The 22,899-nt window shown below is 43.4% G+C and overlaps 1 protein-coding gene across 4 annotated transcripts; it reads left to right on the top strand.

The window, feature by feature from the left end:
* The first annotated feature begins 1,014 nt into the window (after window positions 1-1,014).
* LOC139384461 (AP-2 complex subunit alpha-2) lies at window positions 1,015-19,589 on the top strand. Of its 4 annotated transcripts, XM_071129233.1 has the most exons (24): window positions 1,028-1,219; window positions 2,485-2,553; window positions 4,400-4,542; window positions 4,732-4,925; window positions 5,107-5,236; window positions 5,484-5,585; window positions 5,762-5,870; window positions 6,022-6,172; window positions 6,292-6,460; window positions 6,628-6,765; window positions 6,941-7,123; window positions 10,492-10,589; window positions 12,831-13,062; window positions 13,453-13,626; window positions 13,794-13,964; window positions 14,336-14,523; window positions 14,668-14,739; window positions 14,947-15,029; window positions 15,137-15,226; window positions 15,374-15,497; window positions 15,661-15,777; window positions 16,365-16,434; window positions 17,364-17,498; window positions 18,078-19,277. In XM_071129233.1, the coding sequence occupies exons 1-24, from the start codon at window positions 1,153-1,155 to the stop codon at window positions 18,153-18,155; spliced, it is 3,087 nt and encodes a 1,028-aa protein (XP_070985334.1). In that variant the 5' UTR covers window positions 1,028-1,152; the 3' UTR covers window positions 18,156-19,277. The 4 variants fall into 4 exon arrangements, with proteins under 4 accessions (XP_070985335.1, XP_070985334.1, XP_070985336.1 ...); XM_071129234.1 differs by lacking the exon at window positions 14,668-14,739 and having other exon boundaries at window positions 1,015-1,219; window positions 18,078-19,586; XM_071129235.1 differs by lacking the exon at window positions 13,794-13,964 and having other exon boundaries at window positions 18,078-19,589.
* The last annotated feature ends 3,310 nt before the right edge of the window (window positions 19,590-22,899 follow it).

Here is a 22,899-nt window from a genome sequence, read left to right as displayed (position 1 = left end):
AATACATTTGTATTCAATAATTGACTGTCTGTATCAGTTCAACTGGACAATATTTTCCTTATTCTGTGAGAGCTGCATCTTGTCTCGCCATAACTGTTTTCCATATAAACAGTATAGCCATGGCTGAGCCACGTGAAAGCAGAAAGACAGGTTTGACGTAGGAGGGCAGCGGGCAAACATGTGCAGTCAAGAGAGTGGACATTATGAGAAAATATGAATGCATGGTTCAATGGAAATTCAGGCTGTCAGGTCCATTTTGTGCAAGACATGGATCCACAGAATGAATGACAGCTAAAGGAAAGCTCTGGGGCAACAGTGTACGGGAAGTCAAATCATATTAACTGTATGGCCATGAACCTGACGGTGGCGGTTTAATTCAGTCTCTCTTCCTTCTGTAGGCAAATAGGGGTCCATGCTTTAGGAAGAGGAACAGAGATGGGCCCTACCACTGTCTCAAATTATAAGACTGCATCATCACTCATGAAACGGTGCATGATACAACTGCCCCCAGCCCCCACCCAAAGAGTTTGTGTTTGCATGCAACCATACTCTATTTAACAACAAGATTTCCAAAAGTGGTGACAGCAGCACCACCATGTGAAGGACCAAGGAAACATTTTTTTCAATCTCAACATGGATACACATTTCACACATGAAACTTTCTCTCAAAAATATTTCTCTCAAAATAAATACATACTGAACAGGCCTGCAAGATACAAAAAAGGGATAACTTGCACATAGATTGTAGTACCATGCAGTCAAAATGACTGAATCCACATAATAAAGTGACATGTATCGGTGTTTATCCGTCAATTTGTTGTTGTTGCTGTCTGTCTCTCTCTCTTGTCTGTCTGCTAGATTATACTAACTAAAAGTATTTCTGAAACAACATTCACCATGCATCAATAACACCAATCACTGTACTTGAAATGAGTGGCCTACTGCACCACTTTTCACGCCCTAGGAATCTTGAGTTGGCTCATTCACTCTAAAAATGCCTGTTCTCTGACGTTTACACATCCTGAGTCCCAGTCTCTACTGGGCATGTCTCCGCCTCTTTAACAGAATCCTACTCCCGAACAACTGAAATAAAGTTTATTTACGGTCTGACTGCAGAGAATAGGCTAACAAATAAATATCGCGTGGAACAAAATGCCTGCAGTCTCTAAAGGAGATGGAATGCGTGGCCTCGCTGTGTTTATATCGGACATTAGGAACTGTGAGTAGTTGATTAGCAAGCTAACGTTACAGTTCATTTGGGAGGAATGCAAGGCTAGCTATGAAACAAGCTATCCCACGTAAAGGCACACGCGCGCCATGTTTAACTAGCTTGCTACTTAATTAACAAAAATAAATAACGCGTGGGTAGTTAGCTAACTACCCAGTTGCCTAGCAAATAGCTAACCTGCCAACGTCAGTTAACGGTACTGTAGTTAACAGTTAGCTAGCAAACTGACGTTAGCCATGATAGCTAGCCAACGTTAGCTAGAGATTGAAGCAAAAATAGCCCGCAAAGGACGGTAGCTAACTATGTTTTCCTAAACAAACTTCCAACACGTGAAATAAAGGTAAATAGCTAGCCACAGACAGCCAAGTCAAGATTTTACTGTACTAGTTATACTTAGCTAGCTGGTTTAATATCACGCTAAGCAAGCTAGTTTAGCAAACTAGCCAATGGGCGTGGGTCACACAGAGTCAGGAAATAAAAAAAAATGCCATTCATCATTTTGGCTGGCTGGTGTTACATCGTTGTAGATTGATAATTTACACATTTTTGGTGCTGTAGCAAACTAGTTACCTCCTACAAATGTTGACTGACTAGCTAACTAATTAGCTACCTTTTCTCCCTAGCAACTAACATCATGCTCTGTGTATTCCTTCGACAATAACAATACTAGTCGCTGGATTGCATACACTACCATAAAAAAACTCAGCTGCAGTGCAGGGTTTTTTGGTGGTGGGACTGGGAACTTTCACCTAGACTAGAGCCATTGAAGTCTAAATGTGCTCTGTGAGAAAATTAGTCTATTTAGAGCACTAGTTTCCCTGCGCAAATCCATAGCAGAGACAGTGAAGGTTACCAACTTTCTATAACTTCAATGTAGGTGTGAATGAGGCATGCTACAGAGCCATGCAGAAAAACTGATCCTAAACCATAGGTCTGGGTCTGATCCTCCTGACCCAGGTATGCTCTCCTGACATAAATCCATACTGTAATTTAGACATCTTACTACTAAGACCATTGCTCCTGAAGGGTATCCAATTTATTTCCAGACCTCACCTCCCTAGTTCATGGTGCATAGGCACATAAATACACATACTTGGCAGAAAATAAACAATCAACAATTTAGCTCAGTCTATGAGTACTGTGGTACAGCCAAACTGTTCCATTCCACAAGTGCTGTCGTTAAGGCTTGCAACTGCAGAACTTATGGCCCATACAGGTGACATTGAACATATAACATGTTTTATTTTCCATTTCAGGTAAAAGTAAAGAAGCAGAGATCAAGAGAATTAACAAAGAGTTGGCCAACATCCGCTCAAAATTTAAAGGTATGTCAAGCAAAAGCCCTTAAATCTGGGTGTGAACACACTTTGGTGTCTGATGGTTCCACATAAAGTTTGTGGACACTGACACTAGTCACTTAGATTAACAGTGCCCTCACAGGAGATCACCATGCAGCTACGCTGAATGTCAGAAGTGTTTTCTACCACCTGTTCTATCTAGCCTAAAATAAGTATGCTGTTCCAAAGTGAAAATGGATAGTGGCTTCAATAAAATCAGGTGACTTGTGTTTTAGTGGGTAGAAAACATGTAGGGCCTACCTGCAAAGTTGCTTTTGATGGGTTTATGGGCCAGCTCATTTTTTATCATTAAACAACACATTTGTATGCCTTCCAAACTGATGGAGTACTTAGACTACCACTGAGGCAGGCTATTTGGTTGACTACCCCTAAAAAGCAACTTCTTATTTTGAATATGTGTTCTAGTGTCAAAATGTACCACATCGTAAATAAGATAATTTTGGTCATGAAATCAGTCTTGTCCAAAACAGAGTTGCGAGATGATTATATATTTTTTTACTATCTCATGGAATGAAGGGTACTGTAAGTTTTCTGTGGTTTGGGTTTATTTTAATCCTGCCCACAGCTGGCAGTACCCAAGTAGGCAAATCATAAATTTGGAGCACAACTGCACATGACCCAAACGTAACACCCATGATCAATTTGGTTTCACATTTGATATCCCTCTGGGACATGGGACAATATTTTAAAAGGTCAATACCTCCAAATTTCAATGACATAAAATGCACCCACCAACTATAAATTGTATAAATTCATAAAATATTGTGCAATTTACATTGTATAATTTGACGGTCCCTAACTATCCCTAGAGATAGGCTATATAGGTTCAGTGAGGCAGGGAGAAGCTAAAGGGCATAGCCGGACAGGGAGAGTTGTTGAGTCAACTGTTCTGTCAGGAAACTGAGGGGGGCACAGTATGTCAGCAGGCTGGAATCCTTTCCTCTGTTTTTCAGAGGAACTTCCTGTAGAGCTCTACAGAAAATCTTCCATGCTGTTTTTCTCTCTTCTCTTTTTCTCTCTGTCTTTTTCTGTCTTTCTCTCCTTTTCTTTCTCTCTCTACACACATTCATTAAAGGTTTTATGATTGTGATGTAAACATCTTCATGTTTATCTTTCTTTGAACCAGATAATACTTAGTTTATGTGGAAAGTTCATAAACGAGAGAGAGAATTATAGCCTTATTTTAGAGAAACTAATCCTTAATGTGGAGCCCCTCCTAATCTCTCTCAAGAAACAAAATCCCACACACAGTGGAGGTGGGGTTCCAGACAGGGGTGGGGGCTCCATTAAACCCCCACTTTCAGAATGCTGTTGCAGCTCTTCATGCTATAATGTGCATTGGTCTACATTTGTTAGCGCACTTCCAGGTTTCCTGTAAGCGGCATTGGACATACTTTATTTATTTCTGCAACATTCTGAATCCGTCATTATTTTCATTGCACAGCTGCACTCATTTGGCCTCCCACCATTTGCCCTCTTTCACCAAGGTGAAAAAAGTGCTGCACTCAGCTTCCTGTCTTGTGGTGCTGACTCACCCTCTCCTCAACTACAGTCGGTTGTGGGATTGATTTACCTAGCAACGTGGAATGTCATACTTTTATCTATTCCTAAGTGGGTTTCACATTTTGGTTCACTTTATAGGAGTGGTTAGCATGTTGCTCTTTTAGAAGGGAGGAACACTAATGCTCCGTGCTCTCAAACACATCTGATCAGTCACGGTGACTTGGCTTGCTTTAAGTATTCTTTCCTTCCATTTTTTTTTGTGCTTCTAAATCTTCATAGTCATGACAATGACCTTTCTGTTTTGCTGCAGGAGACAAAGCACTAGATGGATACAGTAAGAAGAAATATGTGTGCAAGCTGCTTTTCATATTCCTTCTTGGCCATGACATTGACTTTGGCCACATGGAGGCAGTCAACCTGCTCAGTTCCAACAAGTACACAGAGAAACAAATTGTGAGTAGAGAAGCCGGTCTTTGAATTTGTTTGTATGATTGTGAGTGGATTAAGTTATGTATCTAATTCTGTTATAAACAGTGTTTTGTCCAATCTATTCTCAAGGTTTATGTTAAGCTATTATGATAACTTCCATTTAATTCCTTTCAGGTTTGATGATAAACGCTTTGTTTCTATCCAAATCCACAGGGTTACCTGTTCATCTCAGTGTTGGTCAACTCAAACAGTGACCTCATCAGCCTTATCAACAATGCCATAAAGAATGATCTGTCCAGCAGGAATCCCACTTTCATGAACCTGGCCTTGCACTGCATTGCAAATGTGGGCAGCAGGGAGATGGCTGAGGCTTTTGCAGCTGAGGTGCCCCGCATCCTGGTGGCTGGGTAAGAAAGGGTAGGGGTGTGGAGCAGACTTAGCCTAATGACCGAGGTACCCTCTCTGTCAGTTTAATGTTTGAGGCTGTAACTTTCAGTCAGGCCTTTTCATAAAAATTTTAAAAAAAAGCTATGTGCCAGTTAAGTGATGCTGATGTGCTGTCATAATTTGCCAGGGTTTGTCTTGCAGGGACACTATGGACAGTGTGAAGCAGAGTGCTGCCCTGTGCCTACTGCGTCTCAACAGGACCTCTCCAGACCTAGTGCTCATGGGGGAGTGGACCGCCCGGGTGGTTCATCTGCTTAATGACCAGCACCTGGTATGGACTGCCATGGGGCCAGGGGTTATTGTGCGAGGACTATGGACCTTTGGTTTTAGTGAGGGAGATTTGGATCGGTGTGGAGGAGAGGATTCTTTCACCATGTCTTTCTGTCTTCATTGTTAGGGCTATGTTTGAGCTAAATTAATAGTTTGTAGGCGTGTTGTAGGAGTGTTTGTATATAGTGTAATATTAATGATTAGCTGTTTGTGTGTAATGGCAGTTGTATTACTTCCCTTTTGCGCAGGGTGTGGTGACCGCTGCCACCAGCCTGATTACCACACTGGCACAGAAGAGCCCAGAGGACTTCAAAACATCTGTCTCCTTGGCTGTAGCCAGACTCAGCAGGGTAATCATATGGCTGTGTGCAGGACTTTTCTTTCTTCTTCTTTCATCAATATGTCACTTTTTATTTCAGGTTTTGTACTTTTGACCATTGAATATCATTATTAACCTTAGATATTAGTCAGTTGTTTGCTTGAGGCGTAATGTGTTAGTCATGTCTCATGTCCTCCTGTTCTCTAGATCGTCTCCTCGGCCTCCACTGACCTGCAGGACTACACCTACTATTTTGTTGCAGCTCCCTGGCTTTCTGTCAAGCTCCTGCGTCTCCTACAGTGCTATCCTCCGCCTGGTAAGAAGCTGTGTGAGCATGATGGCATGCGTGTTGAGTGTTTGACTGTATGAACATAATATTACTCAGAAAACGGCTGTAGTGTTGACGGGATGAACATAGTTGTGCTTTCATCTGCGACCCCCTTCCTCCCCCTTTCCTGCCCCCTCAGAGGATGGTGCGATCCGGGGCCGTCTGACCGAGTGTCTGGAAACCATCCTGAACAAGGCCCAGGAGCCTCCCAAGTCGAAGAAGGTGCAGCACTCCAACGCTAAGAACGCTGTGCTGTTTGAGGCCATCAGTCTAATCATCCACCATGACAGGTCAGTCCCTCTCCCAGTTGCAGCAGCTACAGAGGACCAATGTATTCAAGAAATGCAGTTTGTATGTGTTGAGTTGGACTGTCTTGGTGACAATGGCACCAATGTCTTTCTCCCAACAGCGAGCCCACTCTGCTGGTGCGGGCCTGTAACCAGCTGGGCCAGTTCCTCCAGCACCGGGAGACTAACCTGCGCTACCTGGCCCTGGAGAGCATGTGCACCCTAGCCAGCTCCGAGTTCTCCCATGAGGCCGTTAAGACACACATCGAGACGGTCATAAATGCCCTCAAAGTACGCTAACACACTTGTACCAGCATTCACAAGCTACATATGCCAATCCTAGTACTCACAGTGTCTTCTTGAGTACATTGTGTATGTATGCCTGTGTCTGTTTTTGTTCCTGTTAATGTGAATGCTTTAGTCCTGATGTTCGTGTTTGACCTGGTTGAATCCTGCAGTCAGAGAGAGATGTCAGTGTGCGTCAGCGTGCTGTGGACCTGCTCTATGCAATGTGTGACCGCAGCAATGCCAAACAGATTGTAGCAGAGATGCTCAGCTACCTGGAGACGGCAGACTACTCCATCAGAGAGGAGATAGTGAGTTCTAACCCAGTATCTAACCATTTCTCTAATAATTTCACCACCCAAAAGTTTATGATAGCTTCATGTTTTAAATGCCACTGAGGTAATTTGGACGAATACGTTCCACAGAACTAAATAAAAACATGAATGCCATTGTTCTTTGATCTGATAAGACTACCTCTCACCACAGGTGCTAAAGGTGGCCATCCTGGCAGAGAAGTATGCAGTTGACTACACCTGGTATGTTGACACCATCCTCAACCTGATCCGCTTCGCTGGGGACTATGTCAGTGACGAGGTCTGGTACCGCGTCATCCAGATCGTCATCAACAGAGATGAAGTGCAAGGTTATGCTGCCAAGACTGTGTTCGAGGTGCTTATTTTATTTTTGTGAATAATCTGTCTTTAACCGAGCCATGGGGGAACATCTACCTAACTCATTGTAACCTAATGTTTGTCTGTCTGGATTGACTAATGGTGCTTCTGTTCTGATGTAGGTGCGTTTCCTTAATCATATTAGTTTTAAGCAGTTCACTTCCGATGCTCATCACAGGCACTGCCTGTCTGGATGTGACCTGTGAGGTCAGGGGGATGGAGAGCGTCATTCACTATTCACCACTAAAACTGTCTTTGTCTTCTCAGGGAGGAAACTATGAGCCCGCCTTGTGCTTTGGTACAGCAATATGAGATGACTTAATTCTCTCTTCAGTCTCTCTGCTTGTGTCTGTCTCACTGTCTCTCACTGGTAGGTCACTGTAAGATCCTAAAACAGACACATGCAGACTGCTGCTCCATCCCTCCATCCCAGTTTTGTGGAAGTGTAGTCTTGAGCCCTCCCTCCTCTTCAGTGTCTTTCCTCCTTCATTGCCCATTATCTCTACCACTGCATCCTCTGACATCAGATACATTGATGTCTACTGCAGATATACATCCTTTCAGAACCAGTGAGACGCCTTCCCACTTTTCCTTTAGTCTGTTTCACCATAGTTTCAGCTGTGTTTTGTTTTAGTTACATTTGTCCCCATGTTCAGACTTGCTACCCCACATACTGGTCTGCCCAGATTGAATCTCAACTTCATGACATACCCATCATGGAAATGCCCTCATGTGTATGTTAAGATCTGCTGACTGATATGTTCTCAGCCCCGTATCCCTCCACTCTGGTAGGGGTTTGTGTGGGATTCGCTTGATACTGTTTTGTTGTGTTGCTCCCAAATCCCCAACCACCCACACACTCCAATCCATTATCCTATTTCATACATAATTTGAAGTCAGAAGTTTACATACACCTTAGCCAAATTAATTTAAACTCAGTTTTTGACAATTCCTGACATTTAATCCTAGTAAAAATTCCATGTTTTAGGTCAGTTAGGATCACCACTTTATTTTAAGAATGTGAAACGTCAGAATAATACTAGAGAATTATTTCATTTCAGCTTTTATTTCTTTCATCACATTTCTAGTGGGTCAGAAGTTTACATACACTCACTTAGTATTTGACCTTTTAACTTGGGTCAAATGTTTTGGGTAGCCTTCCACAAGCTTCCCACAATAAGTTGGGAGAATTTTGGCCCATTCCTCCTGACAGAGCTGGTGTAACTGAGTCACGTTTGTAGGCCTCCTTGCTCGCACACGCTTTTTCAGTTCTGCCCACAAACTTTCTATAGGATTGAGATCAGGGCTTTGTGATGGCCACTCCAATACCTTGACTTTTTTGTCCTTAAGCCATTTTGCCACAACTTTGTAAGTATGCTTGGGGTCATTGTCCATTTGGAAGACCCATTTGCGACCAAGCTTTAACTTTCTGACTGATGTCTTGAGATGTTGCTTCAATATATCCACAGAATTTTCCTTCCACATGATGCCATCTATTTTGTGAAGTGCACCAGTCCCTCCTGCAGCAAAGCACCCCCACTACATGATGCTGCCACCCCTGTGCTTCACGGTTGGGATGTTGTTCTTCGGCTTGCAAGCCTCCCCTTTTTCCTCCAAACATAGCAATGGTCATTATGGCCAAACAGTTCCATTTTTGTTTCATCAGACCAGAGGACATTTCTCCAAAAAGTACGATCTTTGACTCCATTTGCAGTTGCAAACCGTTTTCTGGCTTTTCTATGACGGTTTTGGAGCAGTGGCTTCTTCTTTGCTGAGTGGACTTTCAGGTTATGTCGATATAGGACTCGTTTTACTGTGGATATAGATACTTTTGTACCCGTTTCCTCCAGCATCTTCACAAGGTCCTTTGCTGTCCTGGGATTGATTTTCGCACCAAAGAACGTTAATCTCTAGGAGACAGAAGGCGTCTCCTTCCTTAGCGGTATGACTGCTGTGTGGTCCCATGGTGTTTATACTTGCGTACTATTGTTTGTACAGATGCACGTGGTACCTTCGGGCATTTGGAAATTGCTCCCAAGGATGAACCAGACTTGTGGAGGTCTACAATTGTTTTCCTGAGGTCTTTGTTGATTTCTTTTGATTTTCCCATAATGTCAAGCAAAGACGCATTGAGTTTGAAGGTAGGCCTTGAAATACATCCACAGGTACACCTCCAATTGATTCAAATGATGTCAATTAGGTTATAAGAAGCTTCTAAAGCCATGACATAATTTTCTGGAATTTTCCAAGCTGTTTAAATGCACAGTCAACATAGTGTGTGTAAACTTCTGACCCACTGGATTTGTGATACAGTAAGTGAAATAATCTGTCTGTAAACCATCGTTGGAAAAATTACTTCTGTCATGCACAAAGTAGATGTCCTAACCAACTTGCCAAAACTATAGTTTGTTAACAAGACATTTGTGGAGTGGTTGAAAAATGAGTTTTAATGACTCCATCCTAAGTGTATGTAAACTTCCGACTTCAACTGTATACCCAAACTACACGTAAATCTATGTAAGGAATGGATTAAGAATATATACAGTGGGGCAAAAAAGTATTTAGTCAGCCACCAATTGGGAAAGTTCTCCCACTTAAAAGGATGAGAGAGGCCTGTAATTTTCATCATAGGTACACTTCAACTATGACAGACAAAATGAGAAAAGAAAATCGCATTGTAGGATTTTTAATGAATTTATTTGCAAATGATGGTGGAAAATAAGTATTTGGTCACCTACAAACAAGCAAGATTTCTGGCTCTCACAGACCTGTAACCTCTTTAAGAGGCTACTCTGTCCTCCACTCGTTACCTGTATTAATGGCACCTGTTTGAACTTGTTATCAGTATAAAAGACACCTGTCCACACTCTCAAACAGTCACACTCCAAACTCCACTATGGCCAAGACCAAAGAGCTGTCAAAGTACACCAGAAACAAAATTGTAGACCTGCACCAGGCTGGGAAGACTGAATCTGGTTTGAAGAAATCAACTGTGGGAGCAATTATTAGCAATCATCTATTTAAGTGGGAGAACTTGCACAATTGGTGGCTGACTAAATACTTTTTTGCCCCACTATACATATGTCAGAGCGGCATTGAACTAAGATACCGTGGCATAGTATAGAGTACAGTATACACCTTTGAGATAAGTAATGCAAGATACAGAGACATTATTAAAGTGGCTAGTGTTTAATTTCCTTAAAGTGGCCAGTGATTCCTAATCTATGTCTATAGGCAGCAGTCTCTGATGTGCTGGAGATGGCTGTTGTCAGTGGTGTAGTATAGAATACAATACAGTATATACAACCTAAGTGTATGTAAACTTCTGACTTCAACTGTAACTCTGACTCTCTTTCATTTCCACAGGCACTCCAGGCCCCAGCCTGCCATGAGAACCTGGTAAAGGTCGGAGGGTACATTCTAGGGGAGTTTGGGAACTTGATAGCAGGAGATTCAAGGTCAAGGTTAGTAACCAATCAATGCCATATATTTCAGTGATCTACTGTTATTCTCAGTTGGAGACAGTGAAGGCTGCTGAGGGGAGGACGGCTCATAATAATGGCTGGAATGGTATCAAATGCATGGTTCCATGTGGTTTATTCCATTACATGGTCTCCATTCCAGCAATTACGTACCGTCCTACCCTCAGCAACCTCCAGTGGTTGGAGAAATGTACAGTCAAGAGGTCGACCGATTTAATCGGAATGGCTGATTAACTAGGGCCGATTTCAAGTTTTCATAACAATCGGTAATCGGCATTATTGAGCACCGATCATGGCCGATTACATTGCACTCCACGAGGAGACTGCGTGGCAGGCTGACTACCTGTTATGCGAGTGCAGCAAGGAGCCAAGGTAAGGTGCTAGCTAGCATTAAACGTACCTTATAAAAAAACAATCAATCTTAACATAATCACTAGTTAACTACACATTGTTGATGATATTACTAGTTTATCTAGCTTGTCCTGCATTGCAAATAATTGTTGCGTTGTCTGTTAATTTATCATTGAATCATAGCCTGCTTCACCAAACAGTGATTTAACAAGCGCATTCACGAAAAAAGCACTGTCGTTGCACCAATGTGTACCTAACCATAAACATCAATGCCTTTCTTAAAATCAATACACAAGTATATATTTTTAAACCTGCATATTTAGTTAATATTGCCTGCTAACATGAATTTATTTTAACTAGGGAAATTGTCACTTCTCTTGCGTTCTGTGCAACAGAGTCAGGGTAAATGCAGCAGTTTGGGCCGCCTGGCTCGTTGTGAACTGTGAATACTATTTCTTCCTAACAAAGACGGCCAACTTCGCCAAAAGGGGGATGATTTTACAAAGCGCATTTGCGAAAAAACATAATCGTTGCACGAATGTACCTAACCATAAACATCAATGCCTTTTCTTAATATCAATCAAATATTTTTAAATCTGCATATTTTGTTAAAAGAAATTCATGTTAGCAGGCAATATTAAACTAGGGAAATTGTCACTTCTCTTGCGTTCTGTGCAACAGAGTCAGGGTATATGCAACAGTTTGGGCCGCCTGGCTCGTTGTGAACTAATTTGCGAGAATTTTACGTAATTATGACATAACATTGAAGGTTGTGCAATGTAACAGGAATATTTAGACTTATGGATGCAACCCGTTAGATAAAATACAGAACGGTTCCGTATTTCACTGAAGGAATAAACGTTTTATTTTCAAAATTATAGTTTCTGGATTTGACCATATTAATGACCTAAGGCTCGTATTTTTGTGTGTTATTCTGTAATAATTAAATCTATGATTTGATAGCAGTCTGACTGGGCGGTGGTAGGCAGCAGCAGGCTCGTAAGCATTCATTCCAACAGCACTTTTGTTTGTTTGCCAGCAGCTCTTCGTAATGCTTCAAGCATTGCGCTGTTTATGACTTCAAGCCTATCAACTCCTGAGATTAGGCTGGTGTAACCGATGTGAAATGGCTAGCCAGTTAGCGGGGTGCGCGCTAATAGCGTTTCAAACGTCACTCGCTCTGAGACTTAGAGTAATTGTTCCCCTTCCCCGCGGCTTTTGTGGAGAGATGGGTAACAATGCTTCGAGGGTGGCTGTTGTCGATGTGTTCCTGGTTCAAGCCCAGGTAGGGGCGAGGAAAGGAAAGCAAGCTATACTGTTACACTGGCAATACTAAAGTGCCTATAAGAACATCCAATAGTCAAAGGTATATGAAATGCAAATGGTATAGAGAGAAATAGTCCTATAATTCCTATAATAACCTAAAACTTATTTCCTGGGAATATTGAAGACTCATGTTAAAAGGAACCACCAGCTTTCATATGTTCTCATGTTCTGAGCAAGGAACTTAAACGTTAGCTTTTTTACATGGCACATATTGCACTTTTACTTTCTTCTCCAACACTTTTTTGCATTATTTAAACCAAATTGAACATGCTTCATTATTTATTTGAGGCTAAATTGATTTGATTGATGTATTATATTAAGTTAAAATAAGTGTTCATTCAGTATTGTTGTAATTGTCGTCATTACCAATAAATAAATACATTTTTAAATCTTCCAATTAATCGGTATCGGCTTCTCTTTTTTTGGTCCGCCAATAATCTGTATCGGCGTTGAAAAATCACCATCGGTCGGCCTCTACTTTGGAGCTGAGAACAGACGTCACTCACTGTGTGTCATCCATTGTTCCTTCTTGCTCTAACTCCTTAGTCCACTCGTCCAGTTTGACCTGCTCCACTCCAAGTTTCACCTGTGCTCGGTGCCCACCCGGGCTTTGCTGCTCTCAGCCTACATCAAGTTCATCAACCTGTTCCCTGAGGTGAAGGGCACCATCCAGGAGGTGTTGCGCTCAGACAGCCAGCTCCGCAACGCAGACGTTGAGCTACAGCAGCGTGCTGTGGAGTACCTGCGCCTCAGCTCTATCGCCAGCACTGACATACTGGTCGGTGACATTCCACCCTGCCTTTGTGCCATTATAAGCCTGATTGATTGCATTTATTAGATCATTAAAAGTAGTAGTATGCTCTGCTGGAGACATTGCGTGCATAAAAAATTAACTAGCATAAAAAAATGCCTCACTGCTTATTTCCATTGTGGTCCTCTATGGCAGCGAGCTAGCAGTTGGGCAAGATTGACACTTTTACTTTTAATGTAATTAAAAACAGTTTTATATTACACTTAGCTGTTTAGCTTTTAATTGTTCAGAATACGTCCCACAAAAAATATTTGTTGGTAGATAGACTGTAATTCAGAAAAGGACACTGTAGAGCCTCCAGATCCTCCACCTCAGGTCATGCTCTTCATTCCCCATTCATTCTGTGCTCCCCTCAAGGCCACGGTGTTGGAGGAGATGCCTCCCTTCCCTGAGAGGGAGTCCTCTATACTGGCCAAACTCAAGAGGAAGAAGGGACCAGGAAACCTGCATCCCGATTTGGATGAGAACCGCAAAGAACGCAGTGCCAATGGGGGTACTGCAGACCATAGCAGCACTACCTCAAATGCCAAGGTATTACTGTTGTCATGTGTTGTTTACTTATTAGAGCCTCCTATTTCTGTCCTTTCAGTGTGTACATTTCCTATTTTTCTGTCCTGGGGTTTTCTGCTCTTTTCCGTAGCTGTCCTCAGCTCTCTCGTTGTGTCCTGCCTTCACTGTTTCCTCCTCTGTTCATTTAGAGCTCTCCTCTCTCGTTTGTTGGGGATCTTCTGGCCCCTGCCTCGACCGCACCCCCCACCAACCGGCCACGTCCGGTCTCTTCTTCCTACCTCCTGCAGGCCCCCCTCACCCCCATTCCCCCCCAGGCCTCTGCTGTCCCTGTGCTGCTTTCTGCTGGGCCCCTCTTTCAGGTTCTGGATGCTCATGCTTGGTTTTTCACTTGTCACTTCCCTAACCTTAGTACACTGTCCTAACAACATCATGTAATCTGATCTGCTCACAGAATAAAGACAATTCCAGATGCTATGATGACGCATTGCTTTTGTGTGAGCTTGATAACCTAAGAGTATGTACTGCTAAGTATTTACGGATTATTTTTATTTTTGAGTCCTAAGTATAGTCCTAATAATTATAGATCCTCCCACAGAGGTTTGTTTTGCATGGTGTGTGTGTGTGTTGCACTGCTCTGTACTTTCATCAATGTAAGACCAATTTGGGCGGTTGATTGGTTCAGATCTTGAACTTCCGGAGTGAAGTAATTGTGACCGTTACCTCTCCTAAGGTGGCCGCGTCCCCCACTCCCTCCACAGACCTGCTCGGCCTGGGCAGCACCATCACCACTCAAAACTCTGCCCCTCCTGCCTCCAAGGGGACAAGCCTGCTGGTGGATGTCTTCTCTGAAAACATAGCAGCCTTTCCTGTAGAGACACCAGTGGCAGTGGGGCCTGTTGCAGATGAGAACTTCTCCAGGTAAGAGGAAGAGGGGGTCAAATATCAGAGGGAGGGAGGGGCTTTTTAACTGCATTGATCCGTCATGGAGCTTACTAAAACCTGGTGTGAATGTGCTCCTCTTGCCCTTTACATTCTCACTGTGCATCTCACTCTTGGCTTCAGTTTCCTGCCGAATACTCCACAAGTAGCATATGCCAACGCTACTCTGCCCATTGCAGAGGAACCTGAAGACAAGTAAGAGACGTCATCAGTGGAGTTTGTTCAAAACACTTGCATGCTCACAGCAGATTGCACTGGTGAAAGGGACATTAGTTACATCCCTACTGTACACTGGGGGACTCTTGGCATATTGGTTGGAATCCAATCCTGGCAGTCAATACAGTTCATTAACCCCAAGATACCAGATATGAGATGCTTACCACTTGCACCATTCCCTTCCAGGTTTGTTTGCAAGAACAATGGTGTCCTATACGAGAACCAGCTCCTCCAGATTGGCCTGAAGTCTGAATTCAGACAGAATTTGGGTGAGTAGGCCTCAGCAAAAATACATATGCACCTAAGTGTGATTATGGTCAGGTTTTGACCATTAGATCTTAGGGTTTATTTAATTCTCTTTTTCTTCAACGTACAGGTCGGATGTATGTGTTCTTTGGTAACAAGACATCAACCCAGTTCATGAATTTTGCTGCCTCTGTGGTCTGCCAAGATACTCTGCAGGCTCATATCCTTTACTAGAAGCTGTTATGTCGTTTTCATCAATAATTTCCGAATGCTGTTTTAATAAATCCCTCCCAGTTTATATTATGTATTGTCTAGGGGTGGCCATTTACTGTTCCCTATTGTGCCTTTTTCTTAACTGTTTCCCTACAACTGAATGTCCATGCCAAGCCTGCAGACCCCACTGTGGACGGGGGTGCACAACTCCAGCAGATACTCAACATTGAGTGTATGTCTGACTTTGTGGATGCACCTGTGCTCAACATTCAGTTTAGGTAAGAACTTATTTTCTTCCTTTTATATGCTTTTATAATACATTGCATATTGGAGTTTGTTTCAGGGTGCAACTATTTGCTAGATTGGTGATAAATGTTTGCATGAATGTTGTTGGAAATGCTACGTTATTGAGTGTTGTTTTACTCTTGTTTCTACCCACAGGTACGGGGGAACTCTCCAGAACGTTGCTGTTAAACTGCCTGTTACGTTAAACAAGTTTTTCCAGCCTACAGAGATGACATCGCAGGACTTCTTTCAGCGTTGGAAACAACTTGGAGCGTAAGGAGACCGATCTCTGCTATATGCTTGGTCATATATGACATGTTTTTCTCTTTTGATATGCACACAATATTCCCTCTGACAATGTGCCAGTCTACTCTTCCTCATATTCCGAGGACACATCAGATTGGCCTGCATGTGTAAATATTGATATAAATAGTGTGTACTGTCTCCTACTGTATATTTAAATGTGAAGGAAATGCCAACAGAATAGGTACACAGTGTCTTGTGAAATTATTCCATTATAGCTTGAGCAACATTGCCAAGAGAAATAGATCAATGTTTCCCTAAGAGTGCGCAGTCTGTGGCGACTTTTAAACAATTCACTGGTATTCCAGAAAGCGCTTCTTCCAAATATTGATTTATGTAGGTGGTATAGGTCAGTGAAATACATCTTAGTCTAATGCATTTTAATTAAATGCAACTAAATGTGAAAATTGTGCAACAACGTCAAAACGTTCACATGGAAATACATGTATCTATTTTCCGTCATTCAGCAACAAGGTAAAAACCTAGTGTAGTTACACATCCTTAACAGCTGAGGGTGAAACTGCCAGTGGTATGTGACTGACTTTCTCTACCCACAGCCCTCAGCAAGAGGTACAAAAGATTTTCAAAGCAAAGCATTCCATGGATACAGAGGTTACCAAAGCCAAGGTGAGATCCCTTTATGATTAGACTTGCTATGGAGATTTTGTCTTGACTTGTGTTTTTGTTGTTGTTGTTGATAGAAATGAAAGACGGAAGTGAAGAAACTGAATGAAGGTCACCCTGACTTCACTAGCAATACTGTGTAACATGCTGACCACACCTCCTGCGTGGCATGGACTCTACAAGGTGTTGAGCGTTGCAAAAGATGTCCACAGGTTTTTTTTTTTGGGGGGGGGTGTAGTAGCCATTTGACTAGCTGTTCAGGAGTGTTATGGCTTGGGTGTTGAAGCTGTTTAGAAGCCTCTTGGACCTGGACTTGACACTCCGGCACCGCTTGCCGTGCGGTAGCAGAGAGAACAGTCTATGACTAGGGTCGCTGGAGTCTTTGACAATTTTTAGGGCTTTCCTCTAACACTGCCTGGTATAGAGGTCCTGGATGGCAGGAAGCTTGGCCCGGTGATGTACCGGGCTGCACGCACTACCCTCTGTAGTGCCTTGCGGTCGGAGGCTTAGCAGTTGCCATACCAGGCGTAGATACAACCCATCAGGATGCTCTCGTTGTTGCAGCTGTTGTCGGAGTAGAGAACACACAATTTTGTGTGACTCAAAATTCTACAAAGATCCAGGAAGAAAATAACCTTCTGCATTTCATGTAAAATAACAACCCAATGTTTATATCCCAGGACAAATTAGCTAGCAACAGCAAGCTAGCTAAATGTCCATGAATGTTTCATGTGTTTCGACCTGTCCCCAAATGAATATAATCGATTCAGAGTTTGTTTTGATATTTCAACATGCGTGTCCTGATCGCATCTGGTGTGAGTTGACAAAATCAATATGCGCGTGATGACGCACGCGCGCCCGGTCTAGTCAGCATGTTAGGCTGTGTTGTCGATAGTCTTAACCTTGATTTGGTGTCTGTTTTTGTTTTCCAGATAATGGGGTTTGGTGCTGCTTTGCTGGACGGGGTAGATCCAAACCCCTCCAACTTTGTGGGCGCTGGTGTCATCCATACGAAGACCACCCAGGTTGGCTGCCTCTTGAGACTGGAGCCTAATACTCAAGCACAGGTATGTAGACCTCACCTCCCTCCAGTGAGAATTACTCTCCACCCCAGTACCCTGTCACCAACTCTTTCCTCAAACAACTCTTTTTCAATATCCAGACAAGGTATTTGACCCACCTATTTCAAATGAAATTGTATTTGTCACATGCGCCGAATACAACAGCTGTAGACCTTACAGTAAAATAACAATAGCGAGGCTATATACAGGGGGTACCGGTACAGAGTCAATGTGTGGGGGCACCGGTTAGATGTGGTAATATGTACATGTTGGTTGTAATGATGGTGTTGGAGTCGTGCCTGTCCATGCAGTCATGAGTGAACAGGGAGTACAGGAGGGGACTGAGCATGAACCCCTGAGGGGCCTCTGTGTTGAGGATCAGCGTGGCTGTTGTGTTGCTACCTACCCTCACCACCTGGGTGCGATCCGTCAGGAAGTCCAGGATCCAGTTGCAGAGGAAGGTGTTTAGTCCCAGGGTCCTTAGCTTAGTGATGAGCTTTGAGGGAACTATGGTGTTGAACGCTGAGCTGTAGTCAATGAACAACCTTCTCACCTATTTAACCCCTCTATCTCTTATTTTTTCAGATGTACCGCTTAACACTAAGGACAAGCAGAGATACTGTGTCGCAGCGCCTGTGTGATCTGCTCTCAGAACAATTCTGAACCGCTTTCAGATCAGGTCTTCTTAACTGATATACTACAGAGCTGTACAAGCTCCCCCTGCCACTTGTGAAGACACCACATGGTTCATTACAAACAGGTCACACTTATCCTTCCCGTCTGTCTCATTTAAATTGGAATTGATACAGTGTACAGTGTAAATTCTTTTTTATATTTGACTTATTATAAATGTACATCAAATTACTTTCACTCACTACTAATATTTCACTGAGTTAAATCTGCCATATGTCCATGTGCGCACAGAATATTTACGGCTTTGCTTTTGTTGTGGAAAAAGCTTAGTCCTCTCCCTGTTCTTTAAAGACATTGACTGGAAGAATTGGAGTTCAGGGGGACTGGCAAGAAAATGCCTTAATTGTCTGACCCTCTTTTCCAACTGAGCAATGATTGTGTCCATAGATGTTCCTATTTTGTGTTTCAGATCCAGGCTTACAGTTACACAAGCATACATGAAAAGATGTTGTCTTATTTAGTTCTAAGGATGGCAGCTGTCTTCTCTGCTCTTGTCTTACCTGAAAACAAGCCCTGTCCCTGAACACGTCATGACCCTATTGCAAACCCTAGCCATTGTGTATGATTTTTTTTGTGTATGTGGATAAGATTTTAAATTGCAGCGGTCATTATGTAGATATTAAGGGACTCTTATGATAAGTCATCTTCTTGCTAGTAATGTGTGTGTGTGTGTGTGTGCTTATGTTCAAAAACAAACCACTAAGGAATTAAGTGGTGGCATTATATTCAAATATGCATACAATTGTGTGTCCAACCAAAGTTCTTCTCTGTCCCAAATCAGGGGGTTATTCGTATCTAATATGTCTCTCAGACATGTTTTGTATCTAATGAAATATATATTTTTTAAAGATAGGCCATTTAATAGAGCACCGAAGAACAATTTACAACAGGGTTTCTTGACGCCTGTGGCCTTTGCAATCGTATGGCTGTTGGCAGTCTAGTTTAACTTGTAGGTACATACTGAATCACGTCCTGTCCTTCCAGTGCCTTTAAGTTATTTGGGTTAAAAACTACATATGTATCAACGGCCAAGGCTTCTCTGCTCCCAATGATATTACATGTGTTGCCAATTAAAGTTGATTGTGTCACTTTTACTCTTTTGACCTAAATATGTCCTATTGTTGAAGTGCTAATGCACGAGGAGCCAGTGTTTGGAGGATATATTGGCACAGGTGTTGTTAGGTCCGAGGCGAAGTCGAGGGCTGGCAAACCGTGCCAATGTATCCTCCAAACACCGGCTTCGAGGGCATTATCACTTTTATACAACAGGTTAACAACATTTTCAAATAATGATTGACATATTTTGATTAAAAAGGTTATTTTTATGAATTTATTCATACTATTTCATCCTTCCACAAAATATACACTGCTCAAAAAAATAAAGGGAACACTTAAATAACACATCCTAGATCTGAATGAGTGAAATATTCTAATTAAATACTTTTTTCTTTACATAGTTGAATGTTCTGACAACAAAATCACACAAAAATTATCAATGGAAATCAAATTTATCAACCCATGGAGGTCTGGATTTGCAGTCACACTCAAAATTAAAGTGGAAAACCACACTACAGGCTGATCCAACTTTGATGTAATGTCCTTAAAACAAGTCAAAATGGCCTCCACGTGCCTGTATGACCTCCCTACAACGCCTGGGCATGCTCCTGATGAGGTGGTGGGTGGTCTCCTGAGGGATCTCCTCCCAGACCTGGACTAAAGGATCCGCCAACTCCTGGACAGTCTGTGGTGCAACGTGGCGTTGGTGGATGGAGCGAGACATGATGTCCCAGATGTGCTCAATTGGATTCAGGCCTGGGGAACGGGCGGGCCAGTCCATAGCATCAATGCCTTCCTCTTGCAGGAACTTCTGACACACTTCAGCCACATGAGGTCTAGCATTGTCTTGCATTAGGAGGAACCCAGGGCCAACCGCACCAGCATATGGTCTCACAAGGGGTCTGAGGATCTCATCTCGGTACCTAATGGCAGTCAGGCTACCTCTGGCGAGCACATGGAGGGCTGTGCGTCCCCCCAAAGAAATGCCACGCCATGACTGACCCACCGCCAAACCAGTCATGCTGTAGGATGTTGCAGGCAGCAGAACGTTCTCCACGGCGTCTCCAGACTCTGTCACATGTGCTCAGTGTGAACCTGCTTTAATCTGTGAAGAGCACAGGGAGCCAGTGGCGAATTTGCCAATCTTGGTGTTCTCTGGCAAATGCAAACGTCCTGCACGGTGTTGGGCTGTAAGCACAACCCCCACCTGTGGACGTCGGGCCCTCATACCACCCTCAAGGAGTCTGTTTCTGTCCGTTTGAGCAGACACATACACATTTGTGGCCTGCTGGAGGTCATTTTATAGGGTTCTGGCAGTGCTCCTCCTGCTCCTTCTTGCACAAAGGCGGAGGTAGCGGTCCTGCTGCTGGGTTGTTGCCCTCCTATGGCCTCCTCCAAGTCTCCTGATGCACTGGCCTGTCTCCTGGTAGCGCCTCCATGCTCTCGACACTACGCTGACAGACACAGCAAACCTTCTTGCCACAGCTCGCATTGATGTGCCATCCTGGATGAGCTGCACTACCTGAGCCACTTGTGTGGGTTGTAGACGCCGTCTCATGCTACCACTAGAGTGAAAGCACCGCCAGCATTCAAAAGTGACCAAAACATCAGCCAGGAAGCATAGGATCTGAGAAGTGGTCTGTGGTCACCACCTGCAGAACCACTCCTTTATTGGGGGTGTCTTGCTAATTGCCTATAATTTCTACCTGTTGTCTATTCCATTTGCACAACAGCATGTGAAATGTATTGTCAATCAGTGTTGCTTCCTAAGTGGACAGTTTGATTTCACAGAAGTGTGATTGACTTGAAGTTCCATTGTGTTGTTTAAGTGTTCGCTTTATTTTTTTGAGCAGTGTAGTTCCGTCACAAATCTAGGGTTACTACCTAAGCCGGCTGGTCGTTAGTTCTATCGGTTTGGTTGCTAGACCCAGTTCAGTCGTTTTGTTCTGTATCTATGGACGTGACCCAGTTGTTCGTTCTAAATGTTCCATTGCAATACTGGCTGGCAACGTTCTTCTCCTTTGCTTGCTACCTAGCCAACTACGACTAACTTACTGTCACGTCAAAAAGTGCTGCCAGAATAACAGCGGAGTAGCTGTATTTGCATTTGTTTTCAAATCAAATTTTATTTGTCGCATACACATGGTTAGCAGGGATGAAGAATATGTACATAAAAATATATGAATGAGTGAACAGAACGGCATAGGCAAGATGCAGTAGATGGTACAGAGTACAGTATATACAAATGAGATGAGTAATGTAGGGTATGTAAACTTTAAAGTGGCTAGTGATACATGTATTACATAAAGATGGCAAGATGCAGTAGATGGTATATGGTACAGTATGAGATGAGTAATGTAGGGTATGTAAACATTAAATTGTGGCATTGTTTAAAGTGGCTAGTGATACATTTTTACATACATTTTTCCATTATTAAAGTGGCTGGAGTTGAGTCAGTATGTTGGCAGCAGCCACTCAATGTTAGTGGTGGCTGTTTAACAGTCTGATGGCCTTGAGATAGAAGCTGTTTTTCAGTCTCTCGGTCCCTGCTTTGATGCACCTGTACTGACCTCGCCTTCTGGATGATAGCGGGGTGAACAGGCAGGGGCTCGGGTGGTTGTTGTCCTTGATGATCTTTATGGCCTTCCTGTGACATCGGGTGGTTTAGGTGTCCTGGAGGGTAGTTTTCCCCCGGTGATGCGTTGTGCAGACCTCACTACCCTCTGGAGAGCCTTACGGTTGTGGTCGGAGCAGTTGCCGTACCAGGAGGTGATACAGCCCGACAGGATGCTCTCGATTGTGCATCTGTAAAAGTTTGAGTGCTTTTGGTGACAAGCCAAATTTCTTCAGCCTCCTGAGGTTGAAGAGGCGCTGCTGCGCCTTCTTCACCACGCTGTCTGTGTGGGTGGACCAATTCAGTTTGTCCCTGATGTGTACGCCGAGGAACTTAAAACTTACTACCCTCTCCACTACTGTCCTGTTGATGTGGATAGGGGGGTGCTCCCTCTGCTGTTTCCTGAAGTCCACGATGATCTCCTTTGTTTTGTTGAGTGTGAGGTTATTTTCCTGACACCACACTCCGAGGGCCCTCACCTCCTCCGTGTAGGCCTTCTCGTTGTTGTTGGTAATCAAGCCTACCACTGTAGTGTCATCTGCAAACTTGATTATTGAGTTGGAGGCGTGCATGGCCACGCAGTCGTGGGTGAACAGGGAGTACAGGAGAGGGCTCAGAACGCACCCTTGTGGGGCCCCAGTGTTGAGGATCAGCGGGGTGGAGGAGATGTTATCTACCCTCACCACCTGGGGGCGGCCCGTCAGGAAGTCCAGTACCCAGTTGCACAGGGCGGGGTCGACACCCAGGGTCTCGAGCTTGATGATCAGTTTTGATTGTACTATGGTGTTAAATGCTGAGCTGTAGTCAATGAACAGCATTCTCACATTGGTATTCCTCTTGTCCAGATGGGTTAGGGCAGTGTGCAGTGTGGTTGCGATTGCGTCTTCTGTGGACCTATTTGGGCGGTAAGCAAATTGGAGTGGGTCTAGGGTGTCAGGTAGGGTGGAGGTGATATGGTCCTTGACTAGTCTCTCAAAGCACTTCATGACGAAGGAAGTGAGTGCTACGGGGCGGTAGTCGTTTAGCTCAGTTACCTTAGCTTTC

This window comes from Oncorhynchus clarkii, chromosome 26 (assembly GCF_045791955.1).
Source record: "Oncorhynchus clarkii lewisi isolate Uvic-CL-2024 chromosome 26, UVic_Ocla_1.0, whole genome shotgun sequence".
NCBI lineage: Eukaryota > Metazoa > Chordata > Actinopteri > Salmoniformes > Salmonidae > Oncorhynchus > Oncorhynchus clarkii.
The sequence above is the reverse complement of the archived record's forward strand: the minus strand, read 5'-3'. Positions and strand labels throughout refer to the sequence as shown.